General features: G+C 41.2%; 1 protein-coding gene across 2 annotated transcripts in view; it reads left to right on the top strand.

Moving 5' to 3' along the window:
• The first annotated feature begins 258 nt into the window (after window positions 1–258).
• Window positions 259–23349, top strand: part of scrib (scribble planar cell polarity protein) — a 67719-nt gene continuing 44628 nt past the window's right edge. Inside the window, exon 1 of one of the 2 annotated variants that reach the window (XM_058642510.1) lies at window positions 259–1390. In XM_058642510.1, coding sequence (XP_058498493.1) covers window positions 1232–1390 — 159 coding nt within the window. In that variant the 5' untranslated portion in view covers window positions 259–1231. The remainder of the gene's footprint in view (window positions 1391–23349) is intronic. The other variant, XM_058642522.1, reaches the window with a different exon arrangement.

The following is a 23349-nucleotide window of genomic DNA, read 5'->3' on the forward strand; positions in this document are numbered from 1 at the left end:
ATTTTATTGAAAACGTTATATCGTCCAATATCCAAACAAACACTTTCATTACAAATATATTGTTATATCGTGATAAAATGTTAGGTTTATATTGCCCAGCTCAACAAGTTGAACCTTTTTTTCTCCCGACAGGCCGCTAATGACCAGACTAAATGCTCAGTGGTCCCCAGGATATTTGAGTTTGAGACCCCTGCTTTAGAAGTTCTCTCAGTCTTGTATATCTATAGTGATAACTTGTACTCGCCGCAAGGTGGAGCTAAAAAGTCACCTTTGGCCTTTGCGATGCGGGAGCAAAGCGGCGGTGCTCCAGCTCAGAGCTTGCCCAGCCCCCCACACGCCAAACCGGCCTGCCTCAGTTCAGCAAGGCGGGGGGCGGGAGAAGTGCGGCTGTTGCTGAATACCCTGCTCTTGCGGCTGGCATTTCACCTACGCCGTATTGAAAGTGCAGTCGTCGGGCAGTCTTTTTGACATTTCTTGGGATGTTGCTATCACCCACATCTCTTTAAATAGTGGTTTCCACCGCTTTTGTGGTACAAGTTTTCCCAGCAGCAGCAGCTAATCACAAAGGCGTCCAGTCAGCTACTAGCCGATGTTAGCTAACAGTATGCTAGCTTGCTAACAACACAGCCGGTGAGGACGGGCACATCCTTGCGCAGCCGTTACGCGCGTTAATCTCCGCTGACTCTCCGTATCATATGTTCGCTGTTTTGTGAAAACAGTTCAGTGAATGAATTGGCTGTCGCCACTCATGACCGGGATACTCCAAGCAACAATTCTGCAAAGCTTAGCGGGCTCAGTTGCATGTTTTTCAGCTCCCCACGACGGAGCTTCGCTTTGATACACGGAGGGATGGTGGTGGACATGCTAACGCTGCTCCGTCTGTGTGAAGAAGTGAGTGCGTGAAGAAGAGAGGAAACGCTGTAGCCAAGTGGGAGTTGTCGGTTTTGTTTATGATAATTGCAATTCCGGGGTGGACGAACCTGACAATACTTGAACGCGGCTGAACTGAAACTGGGAATATCGCGAACAGACCGAAGGGATTATTTTTGTGTCTATTAAGTGGATTTTCGGCCTCCTCATTCAGGGTCGTCGAGGGAACACCGTAAGTGTTTTTTGACATTGAGTGAACCCACAAGACATTTCCCTGTCCCAGCGACCTTCCCCACTGCCCCACTCTCCGATGCGGAGATTTCAGTAGCACCGGCAACCAAACCCCCCACGGCGGCCGGACATGCTGAAGTGTATCCCCTTGTGGCGCTGCAACCGCCACGTCGAGTCGCTGGACAGGCGGCACTGCAACTTGCAGACTGTCCCTGATGAGATATTCCGCTACAGTCGCAGCCTGGAAGAGCTTCTCCTCGATGCAAACCAACTCAAAGAGCTACCAAAGGTGTGTAGGCCAAACACGTCAACCGTCAAACTCGGCGTCAACCTGTGTCCTGTGTTTTTTGTTTGTTTTCAATGCCATAGTAACTCCACAGCACCTGTACACACTTTTATTTACACGTCAAGCAAAGGTCGCTGTCAGGTGGCAGAAGCCCCCAAAAGGCTTGCACTACATTACCTGCACAAGTAGTGAACTAGGAACACATATTTCCTTGTAGGGCTATCAGGAACAACATATCACTAGCACTGTCACAGAAACGTTTAATATTTAATTATATAATGGTAATGTCTTTCTGCTTGAAGTTCACTGCTAACGTTTGAAATCATATTGCAGTGTCTCTAATTGTAATTATCTGACCACTTTATTATCTCTGTCCCCCAAAGTGTGCTTGCTTAGCCACCATGTTAGGACAAGATGATAAATAAACAATTATCATTAACTTACAGTATGGTCAGTTATTGGCCAAACAGAACAGGCACGAAAAACACTCTATATTTGCAGTTCACACAGTCATTGCAACATGTTTGGAAATTTGCAATGTATACATTCCCCATGTTGACATTTGCAATGATATATTTTTGATATATTATGCAGCCCTACTTCCTTGCTTTCTCAGAAATGGCTCAGTCACTTTAGCCTCCTGTGCTGCTGTGACGTCAACAAAGTTATGTTGTTTTAACCACAATTGGAAGACTGCATTTGTTTAGGCTTTGTCTTCTCACATTTTAAAAATGTTACAAATAGGGATTGAGATATACATTTTTTTTTGTGCATCTTTAGAAGAAGCACTCATAATATGTTCATGGTGAAGTTGCATCATTAGGATTGTGATGAACTTAAAATGGACTAAGAAATGCTCTGCTGCCTAGTTCACTAACACACAGTCCTGTGTCTTTTCAGTCTTTCCAGTTTCTTGTTTTTCCACAACTCTAAATGTTAAGAATTGATACAATTTGCCACATTTTTGTAAATAAAATTAATAGTTAGTACATCTGTCCAATCTGCATTGTTGAGCTTTTTAAACGTTTTTAAAAGCTTTCAAAAGACCACTTAAAAATCCAGCAATAACACTGCAAACTTAAATCATGCTGTTGCCATTGATGGTTTGCAGGGTGGAATTGACACTCATAACCAAAGACAATGAGGTTAATTTGAGTTAAAGGAAATTCGATTTGGGGAAAAGTGGATTGGTGTAATGTTGATGATGTTGATCAGTCATTGTGTCTATGGGTGCAGGCTACATGTGCTTCATGCATGTTGAGAAATGCAAATCAACTGGCACACATGCAGTGTTGCCTGTAGTGTTGGCAAGAATGGCCATTTGGAATGGATGCAGTGTAGAAAGGTATGCGTGGAATGAGTTTCAATGCTGTCCCCACCCACACCTCCTTTATTTAAAATACAACATAAGTTCTTCTTGCATGATGAAAACCTCGATTGAAAGGAGAAAGTGATTGTTGCCGGTGTGTTTTCTGTGCAGCTTTTCAGCAGAGGGGAACCAAACATTTGCTTGCTTGACTTTTTTTTCTTCTAGTTTGACTGTTATAAAAGCATTGCTCATTATTAGCACAAGTCACTGGCTTCTGTTGTGATGGGGTAGGGAGTTTTTCTGAATAGCCAGCAGTGGAATGGTCAGTTGTATACAGGTTTCATGGCTTCAGGTTAGTGGGTTGCCAATTCACTAATGAAAATTTGTTAACAAGTCAAGGTCAACAGAGGCTGGAGTGTTGACACAGTGCTACCTGTTTGCTCCCGGGAATCATAAGCAATCGAGCTTTTTCTGTTTGTCTTTTGGCTCTAGAGTCACATTTGTTTCAGTAACCACTTTTGGCTATAAATATTCCTTGTTTCTGTAAATAAAGCTCAGACTTGGAAGCACAAAATGGACGTTAACCCTTAGCCTACATGATAGATAAACCCAGAAAAGGCTAGTTTGTAGATATAATTTATAAAGAGAAGTGTCTGCATTTCTGATCAGTCTTGCATGCAGTAGTTATTTAATATTTAATCCGTATCAAGCCTGGTCAAAGTGAAAGAAACATTCCGTGGCACAAAAAACGGACGTTTGTTTGTTCTGATATGGCTTACCTGCAGACAGTGTGCATCCCCTCCACTTAGTTCATACCTGTCACACCCACGGTGTAACTGCAATGCTGAATGACAAATACACTCATACGTAGTTTGGCGCAGACAGCTAACCAACACTGTCTCTCTGTGTGGTGCTTGGTTCAACCAGGAGACATAAATGCATGGTGACAGACTGTCTCGTGTGGTTGTGGTGAATACATAGTGTGCAGACACAAAGCATGAGGGAGCTCTCTGGTCCTCGGAGTCAGTGGGGGAGCATTAGGGTGAGAGGTCAATCTCCTACACAGTTATGAACAAAAAAGGTATGACTTTAAGCAAGTATGGGTCTTTTGCACGATTGTGTTTTTTTCCATGTCATTGTGTATTCTAGTCAGAGATGTGAGTCTGTGAACTTCCGTGTCCGTTTTGGCTGTTTTCAGAAACTAGTGAAGCATCACCTTTTTAAAGGTTGGCCGATTAATCAGTTGGGCTAATTAATTGGGCCGATGTTTGTAATTTTTTTTAGTAATCGGCATTGGACGATTATTATTGCTAAGTTACCAAAACTTAAACTTTTTTTTGCACAGACATAAAGTGTAGATTGGGGACAGACTGAATTTAAGCCTTTTTTTTTCTATTACTTGTTAAAGACTAGGTTTTCAAAGGGGTGGAACGTGTCCAGTAAATTTCCAGAAACTTTACATGGTTCAGGAAGATGGGAAGTATTCCGAGTTGGGAATTTATTAAAGTTATATTTTATCAGATGGAGGAAAAAAGAAAATTAGCTACATTTATAGGCCAAAAAAGATCTGCATCAATCATCAGCTGCCTGTTGATTTAAACAAATTGCCATTGGCCACATAAAAACACCCCTCTCTCCTTGAGCATTTGTTCACCAGTTCATCATATGCACATGTGAATGAGCCCACCTTGAGTGACACAGATTCTTGACAATCTTGGCATTCTTATTGGCTGCACCGACACCCAACATATGTCATAGGCAGGGAATAATCGGCTCAGAGGTGACACCTTTGCACAGTCACTTCTTTTGAGGACCTGCAGAGCAGACTGTCACAAGCATGCAGACTTGTCAAGCCAGGTTACTTTCAGTGTGGCCATTGTGTTATCCACATCAGTTAATTATTATTATTCTAAAATTATTTTACAAGACACAGCTTGTACCTGTGTTTGGTGCCGGACGGCTGAGGATGAATGGTCTAGAATCGTATTGGTACGGTTTAAAGATGGTGAGCAGATGGAGATTTAGACGCGCTGACAGTTTCTTAAGTTTGCTGTGACTCACCCCCACCGCACTGCCCACCAATCTCAGATTATGCTCTTTGTGGTAATGATGTCTCCCTTTGCCACATCAAGAAAATTTATAGGGTTTGTAAGAAAAAAAAAAAAGAAGAAAGTTAAAGTGCAGTAATGTGGGACAAGATGGTATTCAGAAAGTGATAATTATTACATGAAATTACAGCTCATGAGCATGATATATCTGTATGAAATTTGATTATTGGACCTGTTAAGAAGGCAGCTGGTCTGGAATTCCCCTCATACCCACACATCTTTAGCTCTTAATGCTGCATCACAGCTCTTTTTCTCTCATTGGTTAAAAACTAAGCTCAGATTGCCTTTAATGTGTCTTTTTGTTTTGCTAGTTTTTTTGGTGAGTTCTCAAGTAGTTTAACTATAAAGAAGCCGATAATTACAACACCAGTTTAGTGTCTTTTTCTGTAAATGTATACATTGGCAGACATCTTTTTAAAGATGAAACATTCATGTATTCAGCTATTGAATAATAGTGTGGTTACTAAACTATAGAATATATAGGCCTGTGCTTGCTCCGCATACCTTCAGCTGGGAAGTTTGCACTACAGTCGTGAGACTGAATATCTCTTTTGCTGCTTGGTGAAACTAGCCCTGCTTCAACTATCATGTTGAGGAAGGGGGAATTAAATTTTAGCAGTTCTCAAGTCCCATGACAGGTTACAAAGAAGTCCATTCACAAGTCCGATCACCTCCCTCGTATCCAGTGTCTCCTTTTCTCGAACGGCCAACAAAGCTTTCAATAACCATATCAGGACTCAAATGATCATTTTTAGGATTACATGTAGGTCACCTTCACCTGCCCGTAATCATGTAGATGCTTTTTTCCCCCTCATTGCCAGGTGAACTACAGCAGCCCAAGAACCACCTCACATGAAGTATGCACTTGTTCTCGTTTTGGCTTTTCCATAGTTGAAAAATGGAACACATCCCGAATGGGTGTGTCCCCCCACCAGTCTTTTACGAAACAGGTTTTATGTTGCTCGCTGTATTATTACCTAATAGGCCCTTTATGTACAGTTGATATGCTACACTCCTGATTTTCCTGCACCAGCACTTGTCGGATGTAGAAATATGAGAACTACTACTATAGCCAGTGCCTGAACTATGAAGTAAGCCAAGGAAGTGGATGTTTGATTTTGTCTGATTGATTCGGGAAATCAGTCAGACAGCCCTAACATCCACTGATTGGGGAAGATCAATAAGAATTTCTTTGTACAGAAATTAAGTTTGAGCGAATATTGCATGACATGCCCTTCTTACAAAGATATTCCCTTGATTACATACAAACGAAAACATGACATTTACTCTTGTGTTGTCTGTCCACCACCTCACTCAGGTTGAGTCAGCAGATTTGTTGGTTACTTAGCCATCTATGGTGTAGAACTTAAATACTTCCATGTGCCACATTTCACACTTCTAGGCTGTATTTTATTTCACTCAAAGTGGATTTTTATGTTCAAGTTTGAACTTTCCACCTAGGTTCGAATGAATATCCCAATTTCGGCAGCCCTAGTAGAAGGGTACGTGTGGATGATAAATAGGAAAGATGACTGTGCAGTTTATATAATCCTCAGCTATCATCTGTGCCTTGTCTGTGTGTGTGCGCTAACAGATCCGTGGCCAAAGGCCAGATTACAACTTCACCCGGCCGTGAAAATACCCCGTAGCAGCAGTACAGATTTGACCTCTGTATAAAGACCAGTGCATTTCCTTGAACGCCTCCTCTGGGATATGCTTCTCTGCCGTTTTGGTCTCTTTTCGAGAGCATAAAAGCGCTGATAAAAAAATATGAGCACTTTTCCCTTTTGTATACTCGGTTTTGGGTCAACTAAAACCTAAATTAGGCCACGTCACTCTGCCCTGTATGAATGTGAATCGATCCACTATTGTTTACTTAAGCCTTACTGTTCCAATGTTTTGTTTTTTGTGTCATATATCTTCATCTTGAAGGAAAATGATGAAAATGTTCTTCACTTATCCACTGTGTCATTGCAAAGAAACATTTATAAAGCGGTCTTGGTTGTAAAGACGAAGTTTATATTAATAATGTTGTACATGTATACTTTGCAGTGTAACCTCGCCATGCACTTTTAAGTTCTGTCGTCCCTCTCTCAGTTTCCAGTTCACTCTACAGGAAGAGCCCTGGTTTGTTTCTCCCCAGTGAATGACTGAACTAGGCTAGGACCAGAGATAAATTACACCTGCCACTGGCCTCTCTGCGGTGAACCCACATTGTTCCTCTGGCTCAGCTCTTTCTCACTGCTCTTCTTTTTTCTGCTTTGGTAAAGCAATGTGAGGCTATAGGTGCTGTTTTTCACCACAATAGTAAATTAATTTAAATTACAATGTGTGGTGTAAATGTTTGGCTAAAGTCATCAGGCCATACGTTCCTCAGTTTTGTGGTTGTGACTGACCCTACCCCCACTCTGATTTTAGAGAAGTAGATGTCTTTTGAAAAACTTGCGTAATGAAGTCCTCCCTACTCGGGATCGGCCTGAAAAGTCAGAGATCCAGAGCTGTTGAGGGCTTTAAAGATTCAACAGCGTGAGGGAACGGAGTGTCTTTTTGATGCAAGAGCACATTCAGCAGGTTTCTTTGTTTGAGCTGATGACCAGCTGGTCTGCACATCCTGCCCCCCCCCCTCCACACACACACACACACATTCTGGAGGGGCCAAGTGCTAATGGGAGGTGTGTACGACAGTAAGAGAGAGTGAGAATGTAGTGGTGATGGGGGGTGCATTTAGATGGATTAACTGGGGTTCGGGGGTATTTGGTACTTCCGCCAGAGGAGCTGAACAGAGCAAAGCTGAGCTGATCCTTTGTCGGTGTTAGGACCGTCCATACATCCATTTATAGAACAGTAGAGTCAGGGCTTACATGCTGTGTCAGAGGGGAAAGAACCAGTCAGAGAACTGGTCAGCGCTAACAGCAGGTGCTCTGGACACCTCTGCGTACGGTACACATATACCACACACCAGTCCTCTTCCTTTTCTTTCAGTTGAATAAGAAGTGTATTCTTCCCAGGAAGTGACAGCATTGTCAACTGTGATATATCAGGCCCATTGTGTAAAACACTGCTTTCATACAGCGCAGCATGGATCTGGACAGTTTCTCAATATTTGTGTCCTAAACCTACTCTTCAGTGATAGTAGGATGCTTGCAGAAATTATAGGTTTTGCAACTGTGACCTCTTTTTTCAGGTCTTTGGACAATAACTTCATTAATCTAATCTAAAGTATATGTTTGTAATCTACAATTCAGAAAACATGTTTTGGAAAAACTTTTTGAAGTTTACAGTAATAAATAGCAATTGAACAAAAATCTGAATATCATACAATAATTGAAATAATATTTAGTTGCAAGGCTATGAGGTAGGGTCCCACCTTTTGTAATGTTGTTCACAACCCATGTGGCTGTATCATTTCTTGTTAGGGATTGGGCAGTCATGTGACAGTCATGTGCCATGTCTCCATGATCACCTCCCCTCGGTGCATTGGCAGAGTGATTTAGACCTGACACTGTCTCACCGCTATCCTGTGCACAGTGGCCTCGATCGCCAGCCTCAAAGGTAAACACGGAGGCAAAGCTGTAGTGAATAATTGATGGCGATGGCAGCTGTTGTGATAAAGGGGCATCTGTGACTGCACTGCATGTCCTGCTGCAGCAACGTGATAGGACAGGAGGTCTGTTGGACACAGACACTAAATACACACAGACTAGATGAGCAAGTTGGTGCCATTTCGTCTTTTTTGTCCATGTCTACTTCTTTGTTGTTGTTTTTTTGGAAACATCATAGTTAAAGGGAACAGGTCCTTTGCTGGAATCAGTTTTGTTTACATTACGTCATAGTAGTAAATAACACCCACATTTCTTCCTGTATTGTCCTCATGATGAATTAAGTACATCTTTTTTTGAACAAAATGGCTTTACAGAGTCTGAGGTGTTCTGAGGATGAGTGGAATGGGTGTTACTATTCATTGTCAGTGAGTTTGGCTACCTGTGTGTCGCTGGAAAAAAGGTCCAGAAAATGTATTTGTTTCCGACTTTTTGTATGTACTGATATGGTGTCTTGTAATCCCATTTGGGCTTGCCACATTATCAATGCATGACACAATAATAAAGACAATCTTTTGAATGTAGATTGGTTTATTTTTGGTTCGACCATCACTTTCACAAAAAATGAAAATCCCAATTTTGTGTTTAGTTCAAAAGTCCAAATCTCAAATGTAACTGATTTACTAAGCAGTTATAGTTTGTTTTTTTCAAAGATGAACTGTTCAATTTAATAACTGATCAAAATGGTTAAAATCTTCTTACTTTCTGTACACAGAAAGTCACTGTAGTAAGTATATCTTATGTCCTGGAAGCTTCTTCAGCGTGTTTCCTTATCAGATAGTTATTGCACATGACTGATTTTTTTTTTTCTCTCACCCTATTTCCTGATGTTTATTCTGCTTGAGTAAGCCTTTCCGTTTCTGACAACGTCATTAGCGGTGAGTTGGAACAATACTGAGCATCCATGTCTGTCCAATACTGGTCAAAATCACTGTATCGAACATCAGAAAATATAGCAGACTGAGATCTGTATCTGAGGATTAGTAACAAGCCATCCCTAACTGTCAGGTTTTCTGACAGGTTATGTTGAGGCCTCTGCTTCTACATTAGGTGCACATGAACCCAAAAAGTTTGACTGGTTAAATCCAGCCCACTGACCTTTCTTTGGGGTTTTGATGTTGTTTTTGAATCTTTTGATCACAAATGAGCTCAGGGGCTATACCCTCAGTCATACAAGTGGCTCTTTGAGTCTAATCTGTCACTGTGTTGACCGTGAGGGGGAATAGGTCGCCTGGGATTAAAGCAGACCACTAACAAATGCTGCCCTTTATCTGCTGACCACACACAGTCATTGAAGGCCTCTATCTGTCACTGTACACTGATAAATCTTCACACCCTCAACCAAGTTGTTCTGTCCTTACCAGTGGCTTTAGATGGGTCACTTTCACTCACCTTCAGCTCTCTTATCCCCATCCAATTTATTATTTACAGTAGAATAGTGACAGGTATTTTTTTGTCTATATGGCCTGGATTTTCTTTTTCCCCCTGGTTACTAACCCAAATCATTTACAACACATGAAACAGGTTATCAAAAAAAACAAAAAACAAAAAACAAAACAAAACACCTTGGATGACCAAATAAAGTTTCACTGACTAAGCAACATTTATTAACAAAAATGCATTTGTAATAAATGGCCGACTTATAAATAATTGGCATTGGCTGATTATTCAAAAATGGCCCTGAACTGATTAAGCACTTTACCTCTACAGTCGAATAAATCTTCCCCCAAGATTTTGAAGTCGTGTTTAACCATCTGTTTTAATGGAAGTTGAAGTTTAACCAATCTGCAACCGCTTTTTCTTCACAGCAGCTACAACAACAGTGCAACTCTGCTTTTATATCGTGTTAAGAACAGGTGGCCAATTCAGATTGACTTTCTGTCTACTCAGTCAGCATCTATGCTGAATCTAGTCTAATTTGTTGATGCCTGTGTTTCTCTTGTTGATTCCCTTTTGTTGGGAGCGTCTCTGCGAGCAGGAAGTGGGAATAATCAAGTGAGCTGTGGAATGCCCTGTTTTGTGAGACCGTCCCCACTTCGGACCTTGTTTGTGGAGCGATCTTAAAAACAGGAGGTTTGAAGAAAAATCAAAGTTATCATTGTTTACTCCAGCCCCCCCCCCTCCCTTTGTTTTCATTCCTCCCTCCTCCCTCTGTCCTGTATGCACACTTAGAAGATCACTGTGGCTGTAAATGATGGTGTTTATGATAAGCCAAGTAAAGCACCTTGTTTCTGTGTAATCCTACAAGATGTGGCACCAGCCCTTGAAGGACTGTTAAGCCCAAGAGTCGTGACATATGAGTTCACTTATAAACTTGCAGCTGCTGCAGCAGTTTTACAGCCGCGATGGCAGTGTCTGCACCTCTTGAGTACTCACTATCTCTCTGCCTCTCATCTGCAGGACTATGGAATGCAATCACTTGGTTCCATTTAGGAATTACTTTCCCCACCACATACCGTCTCTAAACTACCATGAAGTCCTTGCATTTCTGAATAGCAGAAATGTTTGGTCTCCATTGACAAGTGCTGTTTTTGTTTGTGTGTTTTTTTTTTTACTCCATAACTTCTGTGAAAACAAATGATCAATTATCATGTCACCCCAACCAAAACATAAATTACTGAAATAAATCTGTCTTAAAATGTCCAGCAAGGCCTCTATGAATGCACACACTAAAAAGAAATGGGTCTGATGACACTGACAAATAATTACCAGGAACTAATCTTGTAGAATGTGATTAATAGTTTGGGATGCTGAAAGATTGTTTTTGCAGCCGACTGGTCAGTTTATGTCGCCACAAATGCTTTTTCAACACAAATTCATGCTTGAATATTTAGCTGCTGACTGATATAACACACACAGAACCTTGTTGTAGAGCTCTGTGTTTTTAATTTTCTGCTCACTCAAGCAAATATTGACTGAATAATCATTTACAACTTATCTAAATTGCTGTGTTGTCTTCTCCTCTATAATGCTTATTTCGGTAAGGATTTTGTCTACCATTAGCCTGTATCAGAGAAGCTAAGTTTTAGTTTGAGATTATTAAACTCTTTCATTAACTGCACTGCCTATTCTGATCAGTGTTTAGAGACTGTTTTCTAGTCAATTGCTGAGCAACGGTCACAAATAAACCCACAGTGTCTCTGTTACTTAAAGGGGTTTTCTTCAGTATGTCAGTTTTCTACTGGTTTACTCACACTCCTGCTGTAAAACGCCCCTGTTTGTAGCGCTGTAACCTTTAACCACTTAGCATAACTTACATAAATTCCAAGTATGGAATTCCAAGCAGTTATTCCAAGTATTCCTCTCGCGTCACTCTTTTAAAAGACAATTGCATGTGTCATTTTTATTCTTTTACGCAAATTATTCAGTGACTTATTTAAGTGCATTTCCATCTCGCTCATTATTATTAATCTTATTTTACATTTTTCTGTATGAAGAAGTTCCTGACGCTCAGTTGGTTTGACTATTTTCCTGCCACTCTGCTACAGGCACAAACTGACAAATGAAATATGGAAATGATATGATAAAAAGAGCCTGGAAGTATCCCCCCCCCCCCAAGCAGCACATCTGTGTAAACATGAAGTAAAAACAACAATGGGGAAACATGCATGTTTCAGTTTGAGGCAGTCTGGTTCCTTTTTAAAAACCGGTTTCAAATTGACAGAATCAAATGAATCTTATGCCTTAGAGCTTTTTTCGCAAAACCTTGCACTTCCTAAAACATGGAACGAGGAATGCATGATATTGGGCTTTTTTGCCAATATCCAATATGCCAATACGTTGGCGATAACCAATGCGATATGTCACATATTATTATTACCAATATATATTTTCCCCTCGCCAAGCTGCAGAGGTCATTTTGTTTCTTATATAGCGAAAGCAACATAATATTTTACATACTCATGTCAGATCAGATGTAGTTGACATTTTTCTTTATTGTTAAAATTAAATAAACATAAAAAAATTTAAGTTGAAGAAGGCACATGCATAAAAGTCAAGGAGCTATTTCAGCCTGTTTTCAACTCTAACCCTCTTGGTGTTTTTGGTGATATTTGATAATACATTTTACCGCCAGTACAAGTCTAAACTGATGTCTTGCTGATAATATCATGCATTCCTTCATTTTTAGTGATATAAAGCAAAGGTGAAAATGCATGTTTCTACTCAAATTGGGCTTAAAGACCAGCAGTGGCCTGTTTTTGATGTTGGAGTGCCACCAAATTTGCAACACTGAGGGTAAATATCTATAATATATTTTTATGAAATTATGAATTTAGCAAAAAAAATTAATCACACATTAAGGTCAAATTCTTCAGTGTTAGTTGGCCAGGTGGTCTTCTTGCAGTCAAACATGGAACAACTTTCTCCACCCAGTATTTGTTCCGTGTACTTTTATTATAAGATACAAAAGCCTGGGGCCACCTACATGGAAAACGTCTAGTTCTGTTTTAAGGGGATTTTTTTGTGTGTGTCATGGTCATGGTTGGTTGGTTGGTTGGTTATTGAGTATGTACAATACAACACAAGACAGACTGAATGTGTGGGTTATGCCACATGACCAGAGCCAGCCATCTAATAGAAAAGTGCTGATGGGTGAATGTTTATGTCTATGACAGAATAGATGAGAGAGTTCAACAGAAGGCACAGCAGGGTTCTGTGGAGAACAAAGCCACACACACACACATGCATTTATGTGTCACGCTCAGGTCAGCGATGAATACCAAAATAAATTGTAACACGCCTGTAGAAAACAGAAGTGGAAGAGCAATTCATGTTGTCCACTGTTTGGATGTGCATGTTACATGCGAGAACATGAGTGGGCATGTCAGCCCCCCCCCCCCCCCCCAACCACATTTTTACATCTTCAGTGCAGCAAGAATATCACCATTTCACTTCTGTGTCAATGTTGTGCCCTTGGTAGTTAACCCCGTCCCTTGCCATGACTTGAGTCCATATCTCAGCCTTTAAATCATTTGACAGAGTCACAACAGCAGAGCTTGAGCTGATGACTGATTTCAGAAAGTGTTGATAGTTTGGGCATTGTCTGTAGTAAAAGGTCAGTTATTTTAAGTCGAGGAACTGCAGCAAGTCACAATGCAGCCCTTTGTGTCCATTGTCTCTGCTTTACAGGCACTTTTTTTTAACATGTGGATTCAAATGCAAATTTTTGTTTCCTGGAGCAGAACATAAAATAAAAATCTTTTCAACACAGGCATCCAAAGACTTTTCTTTTCTTAGATTTTTGTTTCAGTTCCCTGACTGAATGTTGCCATTTTAAACAGGTTAGCCTCAACTTACCCTTTGGAAGTGTGAAACATTTGAGTAGCAGTAAGTAGCTTGGTGTGTGCTGTGTAATTAACTCGGCGTAGCTGTGTTTGCACTGCAGCACGTGACGTCCGAGGAAATGCAGGCATGCCTGGAATCTCCAGGAGTTTGCCCTGCCCTCTGGAGCTCCACACACTCCTCTTGTCTCACATACACTTGAACTTACTAATTTTGTACTCCTACTATTAGTGAAGCCCACACACACAGTCACTGTACACCGGCGCATACATGAGTCTTAGATATTGCTGCAGTTGAACTTTAAAACCAATTAAACCTAATGTAAGCCTCACCTTGTTAAATAACTCTCTCGACTGTTGTAATTAAGTCGTTGAAGATCTACTGAGCCTTGGAGCACAAATGGGAATACTGTGAAGTAGCTCAAGAAGGTAGAACAAAGCCTAAAATAATAACTGTGGGTATTTATATTCCTATATTTTCTCGTCTCTGTGAGGTAAATTCAGCCCATTTAACAGCAGACATGAGCAGAGGTGGACTGACTTTTGCTGTGGGTTTACATTAGAGGAGAAGCGGTAAATGTCTAAAGTCAATTAGACCACAGAAAAGTTTCATTTTCAATCAGGGTAACTGGTGGCTCTCCATCTGATAAAATAACTTCAGTAACTAGTCATTGAACTTTTAATCTACACAGTCTATTCAATAAATGTATAAACTACATATTTAATACATGAGGCAGGTCATCAGAAAACTGAAAGAAATAAACTTTTGGATGAAAAAATAAAGTTTAATGACAAAGTAACATTCATCATGTTTCTGCACACAACCACACAACTGCCTATTGATGCTTTGCTGGTAGGGAAACTTGTTTTTTTAAGAGGACTTATTCAGTTCTGCATGAGCAGAGCTGCTGTCTGACAGATCAATTGTTTTGCACTCCAGCAGATTGAGGAACAGCTTCTTCTAACCCCAGTGCCATGTGAGAACTGTTAACTACCAAAAACCCTTTTTCACATACAGGACCTTTTTGGCTGTCTCAACATCGTTTACGGTTGCATTTCTACCGTAAATGTTTACATTCCAACTACACCTTTAGTATTAGAGATAGAACCACTTGTACATGAGACCACAGTAGCTTAGCGAGTGTCCAATAAATCAGCTTCTGCTTCCATTATACTCTTTTACAGGCTATAGCTAATCCATATTTTATATACATTTTGCACTTAAGTCATTTAAGTTTCAACTAGTCAATGTGTAACATTCACTCTCTGGATTTTGCTGTCAATGTCAAACTGTAATACATTACTTCAGTACTTTACCTGCACTCTCCATGCTGATAGTTTGATAATGAGAAACATCCGCTACTTATCTCGTGGTAACACAGACTTTGTAAGCTACGTTGTTTGCTACTTGATTAATCATTTTTTTTAGTTTTTTTTTTAAAACAATTAAAACAAGTTTTCAAATTTTTCAGCTTCCTAAATGGGAATATTTTCTGGTTTCTTTGCAATCTTTAAATCATTAAAACGGAATCGTCTTGGTTTGTGGACTAGACAAGACTTAGTCGATTACGAAAATAAAGTAGCCCTTGATTAAACTATTAGCTGAAACTGGTAAAATAATTAGTGTGGGTTCTGTCTGCATATATAAGTTATACAAATAAATCTTAATTTTGGCTGCAGCTCAGTTTTCTCGCAGCTCTCATGAGTATTGGAACATGTCCCATGAGGACAAGGACATGACCATACCATGTTTGGTTGGACTCTGTCTGCTCATACCAAGTTAAATATGGGACATGAGATGCTGGCAAATGTACAGCATGTCCTCTTCACGCTCTATCTAAAGTCCGGCTTGAGTACTTTTATCATGTATCTGGTCCACCACTTAATGGCCGCCGTCCCACACGAGGTTCACACGCTGAGCGTATAGAAGAGCATATTTCAAACAGCATCTGCCTGGGGATCAGCGTGTGCTTGCCTGTGGGCTTAGCACCAGTGTTTTGGTGCTTCCTCACGTTGATCCTCTCTGGAGTCATGTGGGAGGGGTTTGCAGACAAGTCTGTAATTATTCTGTCTCCATGATATATTATTGGGGTTTGACTTGTAATCATAAGTAACGGCTTTCCTGTCTTTTGTCTTGTATTAACACTGACGTTCTTGATACAGTTGTTAATTTCGCACATCACTTTGATATATTTGCGCAGATAAATCAAGTGAGTCTTCATTTCATCATCAGTCGTGCATCACTAGGGCGGTTTCTGCTTCCTTGTCCCCCTGGCTTTTTCATTGAACAAATGCTAGTCTCCAAGGTGATGGATCTCCCAGGGCCAGTGGTTTGTCTGATGCGGGGGTGCAGCAGCTCTGTCAGCGTTGTCAGGGAGAGATGCCAAATGTACTGGGGCTTCCCTCACACTGCAGATCTGCTGTACCCACCATGTGTACATGTATGTGGGGGTCCTGGACCCTGCTGTTGTAAATCTGCTATGAGAGAGCAACCGCGGCCTCTGCCTGAGCAAAGCAAGCAAACGCCTCTTTCACAGCGACACTTTGTCCTTGTATTTCAAAAAAGCAACAGCAGCAAAGCAGAGACATTTTATTGCAACACCTTAAGTGGAGCAGGTAATTTTCCACAGCACTGACATGCTAGATCAGTGAACTACATAGAGGTGACTTTGTGCTTCTCTTTTGGACCACTCACTGAACTTCTTTTCTGATCTGTGCTAGAATCTTTTAAGCAGTGATTTTTAAATGAATGCAGCTGCACTGATGTTGAATGCAGTAAAGATTCACTGCATACAGTGTGTGAAGTAGCTTCACGGAATTTGTTTTTTTGTTTTTGTTATGTTTTGTTAATGTATAACATGACCTAAACTGCCCTTTTCATAATTCATTTTGAGTAATCCAGCATAGTCCAGATTTCTTGTGTCCAGGCTAAACTGACAGATGTTTGTCACCTCATGCCTACACCGCTCTTGTCTGTGGCCGCCACATGATATGGCTACTTTCATTCCAACTCTTGAGTCATGAATTAATTAATGTGACCACCAGGTTTGGCACATTTTAATGAATGAATCAGTTCATTTTAGCAGAATGGACGACATTGATGTGTGAGCTTAGATTTATATTTTTAGCATGCAGCAAACTTTTAAGGCATCAAATCACCCTCTTTGGTGTGATTTTCTCTTTAGTCAGCCAGTCATGCTGTTTGGCAGAAATGCTGGCGACTTTCAGAACTTGGCAGCGTTAATTCTCTCATTGTTTCAAAACTATTTTGACTATTATTTCCAAATTTCAGTACAAAGAAAACACCTGGTGGTCCGTCACTTTGTTGTCCATAGCTGTCCTTTTCCATGTCGGTTTCAAACAGTCGGGGACATTCCTAAGAGAGAAATGTGAAAAGAGAGCGAGACCTGCGTGAAGCCTAGTGCAAAGAGGAGAATGCCAAGTCCGTTACTGGAAAGCGATAGACTCTGAGCCACACGATCCTGTGAGGGAGGCCCCAACCTGGACACACACAATGAAACAGTTGTAGTGAGGCTACTGGTGCACACAGGACACAAACACACTATTGGTACATTTTTTAAGTAAGTAATACAGCATACTATCCTCAAAAAACCTTAACACTTACCTTTATAGCTTTACTAACATTGAATGGTAACTGCATTCTCTTTATGTTGTGAAATCAAAGCCATAGTTAATTAACACTGAAGTTTTTGAGTTTAATTCTGCCTTTGTTTAGTCTGTCAAGCAAAACTATCAGACCTGACTGAGGGAGCATTTGTGTTCATACAGTGGCAGCACGTGGGTTGAACCACTTGCCAGCCTTCCAGCTTGACCAGCACAAAGTTGCTGTTGCCTTTTGTCTTAAAACAAATCACTTCCAGTGTGCAGCACTAGAATGCCACTATACTGACAGACACAGAGAGTCCTTTCACGAATGCTTTTGTTCAAATTACATGCAACACAATACTAATGAGCCATAAATGTACTTGTATACACAACACCTGGGTCATGCAATGCCTATGAGGCCCTGGTTGCCGTGTTGATCCCCTGCACCATGGGACGGACTGATAGCTGGCAGTCGGGAAGGCAGCACATACCGGATTCAGCCCATCCAGGAAAGAGCCAAGCATCCTTTGTGGACTATAAACAATAGAGCTTCTGGTTTTGTGTCATGTTTGTGGGAACACGGCTCGAGAATGAGAAAGCATGTGATGAAGTTGGGGAGAGTGGGTGGAGGTGGAGGGCCTCCCCTGCAGTTTCTGATTTCCCCGTGTACTCCTTCATTCCTGCTGAATGACAACATAGCTGGAGAATCTCGGGCCATTTGCTCAGCTTAACAACAACGTCTGAATGGGAGCAGTGTGCATTTGGTTGGCCGTTAATATAGCGGCAAATAAGTGCTGCTAACAAAACATGTTCTCGGTGTGGTCATGCTTTGCTCAGTGACTCTCCAGACACCTGCAGGACCAGTCGTCATGTTTGTTTCCAGTCAGTGGTGATGTTGTGTTTGCCGCTCCCTTTGGACAGAGGCCTTTAGATTTGATTCATCACCAGGGAAACCTCCCAGCAGCTGACTGTTTGCTCACTCTCTCTTGCAGATTTCTCAAACCATGCTCACTTTGTTTTGAATTTTTTTCATCATTCTCTTATTGAGAATGCTGCCAGTAACAATGTATTGATTATTCTTAAGTGTTCTGATTGTCAGGTGAGTGAAATCTGAAACGGACGCAAAGTGCAGGCAGGTGTAAGAGCTCTGACAAGATCAGCTTCAAAGCTTTTAGCTTGGTTGCTGCTTTGAATTTGGTTTGGATTGCAAATCTGTGCCGTGCTAACTCTCTTTCTCTCACTGTTTCTGCGTGTTTGTGTTAATTAGGGTGTGGCGGACATGGTGACCAGTCTATGGCTGTGACAATTTTAGAAACCAAAGCAGTGATTAGCCCACCAATATGGCAGTAGCAGAGGGATTACTCGTCTATTCTTTAAATGCTGACTGGGAAGCAAATGACTCCTCCAAGCAACGCGCATTCTTGCCTGTGGATAGCATAACCAGAAGTGCCAAGTGCCACACTGTTTACCATTATTCTACATTTGTAAGCATACATTAGGGCGGGGAAATGATTCAATAACAATGTTTCTCCTGCAATAACTTCAACATATATCAAAATCTTTTTGTATTTGTCGTTTTCTGACTATAAAAAAGTTTAAATTCACAGTAAACTGGGTTCTTAAAGTTTCACGAGAGGGCAAAATTAAAAATGTATTTGTCCGGGCCGGGTATGTGATGGCATTGATGGTGACCATAGTAAGACCAGAATTTCTTTCATTTGTTTAGTTCTAATTTTGAAACATTAATACGACTTATTTAGGTACGGATTTATCAGACTAATGCCTTCTGCCATATGTGTCGATGTGTGTGGGTGTAGGATCCTCCTTAGCCTCACAATGTCATGTCCACCTGTTCCCTCTCAATCTTGCTTCTTTAGCTCTCTGGAGTCTACATCAATACACACAAGAGTGATTCGGTCTTTGTGTTTGTGTTACACCACATGCTAAATAGGACTCTATAAGATGAAAATGCCAGGTTGCACATTTGGCTGAATTCAGTCCACATTTGCGGACTCGTAATGGTGTTTTATCAACTCGACAGCATTCCCACGAGGCAAAGGGGAAAAGCCCCTGTGTCACTGTTGCTGATCATTAACTATGCTGATTTTCAGAATATATTTTTTGTGCCTTGTGAGTTTTATTATCATTGTTTCATTTGCTCTCATACAAGTTTCCCTCTTGTTCTGAGCAGTTCTTGTTTTCAGCAACGGCCTCTCCCAGCTTCCCTGTGTTTATTGAGGCCGGTATGCTGCGAGGCAGCAAACATAAATACACTTGTTCACTCGCATATACACACAATCATAAACACTCATTAACTGTATATGTGTGCGCACAGCCCTCAGGCCCAAAACCTCTTCAGCCTGGGCAGTCCAGTCATTCCTCAGAGCTTGTCCTGACTCATCCTCACTCAGGGAAAACCCATGGCAAGGCACAGTAAAATTCAGAGAGCAAACAGAAAGTATTGATTTAAAGCTGCTACAATTATTGTACAAAAAGAAACTATTTGCTGACAAACTGTTTATAGTCCCTGTGTCTCAAAAGTGAGGACCAAATCATTTTAATTGTCGTGAATAATAGTAAAACTGATTATCCTTGGATTTTGAACCAGAGAGTGACCCGTTGCTATACTTACGATATAAACTCTTATATGCACTTACTGTATTTAGTATTGGTTGACCCAAATGTTGTGAATTAATACAGTATTTACATTGAATCACTGTACATTCAAAAGGCCACCCTTACTTTTTCATGTATACAACCAAAATGCTACTTTGAGAAATGTCATAGTCCCACCTCCATCACCATGTTTGTTGTTGCTCCTCTTGTGTTTGGTATTTGGTCTTTTTTGTTATATGATAACTTATTTTCTTTCCTTAATCTCGCCCTGGCTTTGTTCATTCTCTCTCTGTGTCTGTGATTGTATTATTTGAGTCATACTTATTCAAATAAGACTCTCTTTTTGTGCATTTGTGTGGCATCGTTACAGCGCCAGTCACAGGCCTGGCATATACACTATATTGTTTAGAGTTTTTTTTGTGGGGTTTCGTCTGGATGAAGGCATTTCTTGAAATGATACTGAATGATAGTTTTCAGAAAACTATTTTAAAACCATAAAGAAAAAGATGATACCAGGAAGCTATTGTGCTGACAAAAGCAGGGGGGCTACTCAAATGTTAGTGTTTTTTTATTACTAGCTTCAGCTTTCACTGACTTATTGTCAAAACAGATCCTGGATACTTCATTTAAAAACTACAAATGTGGTGCGATGGAATCTAAAGGACTTGTATCTGTTTTATATCTGTGCACTGATCAAAGTCACCAGGACAGGTGTGAGTATATGAATGTTAGTCAGGCTGTCAGTCACACTGGCTTTACCACTCCCATCTCACTGTGTGGCCTCTTCAGCCGGGGGTACTGGAGCCAGATAAAAGTAGTCATGATGTAGGTACCACTTAATGTGAAGCAAATAAACAAATGTGTAGGGCTTGTGCACACTGTTTTATAATGTCACATAAGAAAATGGTCACACAGACATGTGCTCACTTTGCTGTAAGTCTCCTAAAGATTGTGTGCAAGGATATTAGATTAAGTTGATGGAATTAGCTGTGCAGACGGAAATGAAATGCGCATGACACACGGCAACGTGTAGTTTGCTGTGTTCTGCCGTTTTTGGATTTAGTTGTTCTTTGTTGTTAGCTTTTATTCTTTGTCTCTCAAATGCACACACACACACCCACACAAACACACACTCGAGCTGCTAGGAAAAATGAGTGGGAGCTTGTGGGTGAGGACAGAGGAAGTTAATTTTATGCTTGTGGGTAGATATTGGTGTACAATGTGTACGATGTGTGTGTGGCAGAGATGCACGAGTCAGCAGGGTTCAGAAAATACTGTGAAAGAAAGGAGGTAAAGTGTAGAACAGATTGTTATAAGCTGTAACATCTCAAAGTTCCTGTTCATTATTTATACTAAATATAAAATAATCTACAGTACAGCCATCATACATTTCGTCTTGGACCAAAAGTATTATTTGTAATCATGTTGGACTATCCTTAAAAGAAGGGGTCATAGATTGGAGGTTGTATCCCATAACTGGTCATATGTGGATGTAGGTAATTAAAAAAAAATGTGTGGTGTGTGGCCAATTGGAGCATTGTATTCTACAGTATGAGAGACAGAGGACCAGACAGAACCACATTAATGACAGTCTGTTGATTTGTTTGACATGTTTTGGTTAATAAATCACATTATTCATCTCTCAGGGTGAAGAGCAGTGAGTTGAGATAATTTGTTGGTCAGTGGCTGAAGTCTTTGTCCCTATTAGTGAAGCGTTGTGTCCAGAACACTGTGGGTATCCATTGTTTACCCTCCATTCTTCATTAATAGTCTACCGTCACTGCCTTTCTCTCAGCTCTCTCCTCTCTACTTTGCACAAAAGCTTCATTTTCTTCTCTTCTCCCCACCACTTGCCTGCTCTATCCCTCTTAGTCATTCCTGTCTTTTGTTATCATTTATCACTTTTCTCTTTCAAGTCTGCCCTCATCCTTCCATTTCCAGCCCCCCTCTCCCTCGCTGGCTTACTCTCTCTTGGCTCCACAGTACCCTTTTTGGACAATGGAGGAATCCCCCTGGCCTGGCTGCGGGTGGGGGAGGCAGCGAGGGCTTGCCTGTGACTGACAGCCCTGTGTGGCGCTGCCGCTTAGCCTTTGTCCTTCTGCCAAGGAAAATTGAGAGAACCCAGGGAGGTGGAGCAGTGGAGAGGAGGAGGAGGAGGAGGAGAGAGAGGACCAGTTACTGTCATTCATGTCCAGAAGTTTTGGGAACTTGATTTCAAACAGTGGTCTGCAGGAGGATGGGGATAACACTTTGGTCAAGCAGCAGAGCAGCCTCAGCCCACATTGCTCCATTAGCATTGGCCTTGTATTGACCGAGCATGTAGACTTGCTGATGCATGTGCTGTTAGTTTCAAATAACTTTGCACTGAAGATATTGGATTCAGTAAGATGAGCAGCAGCAAGAGCTGCTTTTGTGTCTGTGGTCATTTATGCACCAAGTTTATACCACAACAAAGACTGCGGCGGTCTATTGAAATGAGTTTGCAATAATGAGGCTCAAAATTCGAGTGACCGACCAAGTTACTCAGTCAACCAAATCCTCTCTGCTTTTTATTTGTCCGGACACTGAGAGAATCCAGACCAGCACAAAAGCATGTGCCCTCCCCTCCCCTCTCTTTGAGCCCCTCACCCCAGCACTGTGCGAGCAGTGTAGTGTGTGGTTTTGTGAGCATTTGTGAGGGAATGGATATTGCGTATAGAGAGGGGGACATGAGGAATAGGCCGGAGACAGGGGGAGATTTGGCACACGATTAAGAGGCTTGGGAATGTGTGAATAGGAATTCCAGAGGAATTGCAGGGGAAAGGAAGTGTGTCAGAGTATAAAAGAGAAAAAGGGATGAAATGCCAGAGCATATTAAAGGTGACTGTAAATGTGGCAGACTGTGATAATGAAAGCGAGATGAGCGCATCCATTGATTAAATGCCTTGACAAGCTGAGACTTGATTAAGTTGGTTCATGCCAACACTGTATGTTTGTCTCTTTCTGCAGAAGTTGTACCAACCCCCCCCCCCCCCCCTCACTGTCAGAAATATTTTTTTTTATTTATACTTTGTATTTTTAAACAATGGGCCTTAGGCTGATGATTCAGAACACACATGGAGTTGGGTGTCTGGAGTTTCTCCATGGTCTCCTGAACACTAAATGCGGCCTGTAAGTGGAGGGTTTGGAATTAGTTATTTGTGTGTGTGTGTGTGTTTTGCAAGGCAGGAAGAGCCTGCTCAGTCTGATGGCATGATTGGAGGGAAACCGTAAGCTAAATGGAGTCACTTGACTGGAACAGTGCAGCCTCTGTGAAGACCAGGCACCAGCTCACTGCACCTACAGTGGATCGTCACTCATACAGAGAACTTACAGTTTACTCACATGTTTCATACCTTGCCACTGGAATATCTGCTGGAGTTGCATTTAATGTATTTGTGCAGAGTGATGTGAGGTCCACACA

This window comes from Solea solea, chromosome 1 (genome assembly GCF_958295425.1).
Source record: "Solea solea chromosome 1, fSolSol10.1, whole genome shotgun sequence".
Lineage (NCBI taxonomy): Eukaryota > Metazoa > Chordata > Actinopteri > Pleuronectiformes > Soleidae > Solea > Solea solea.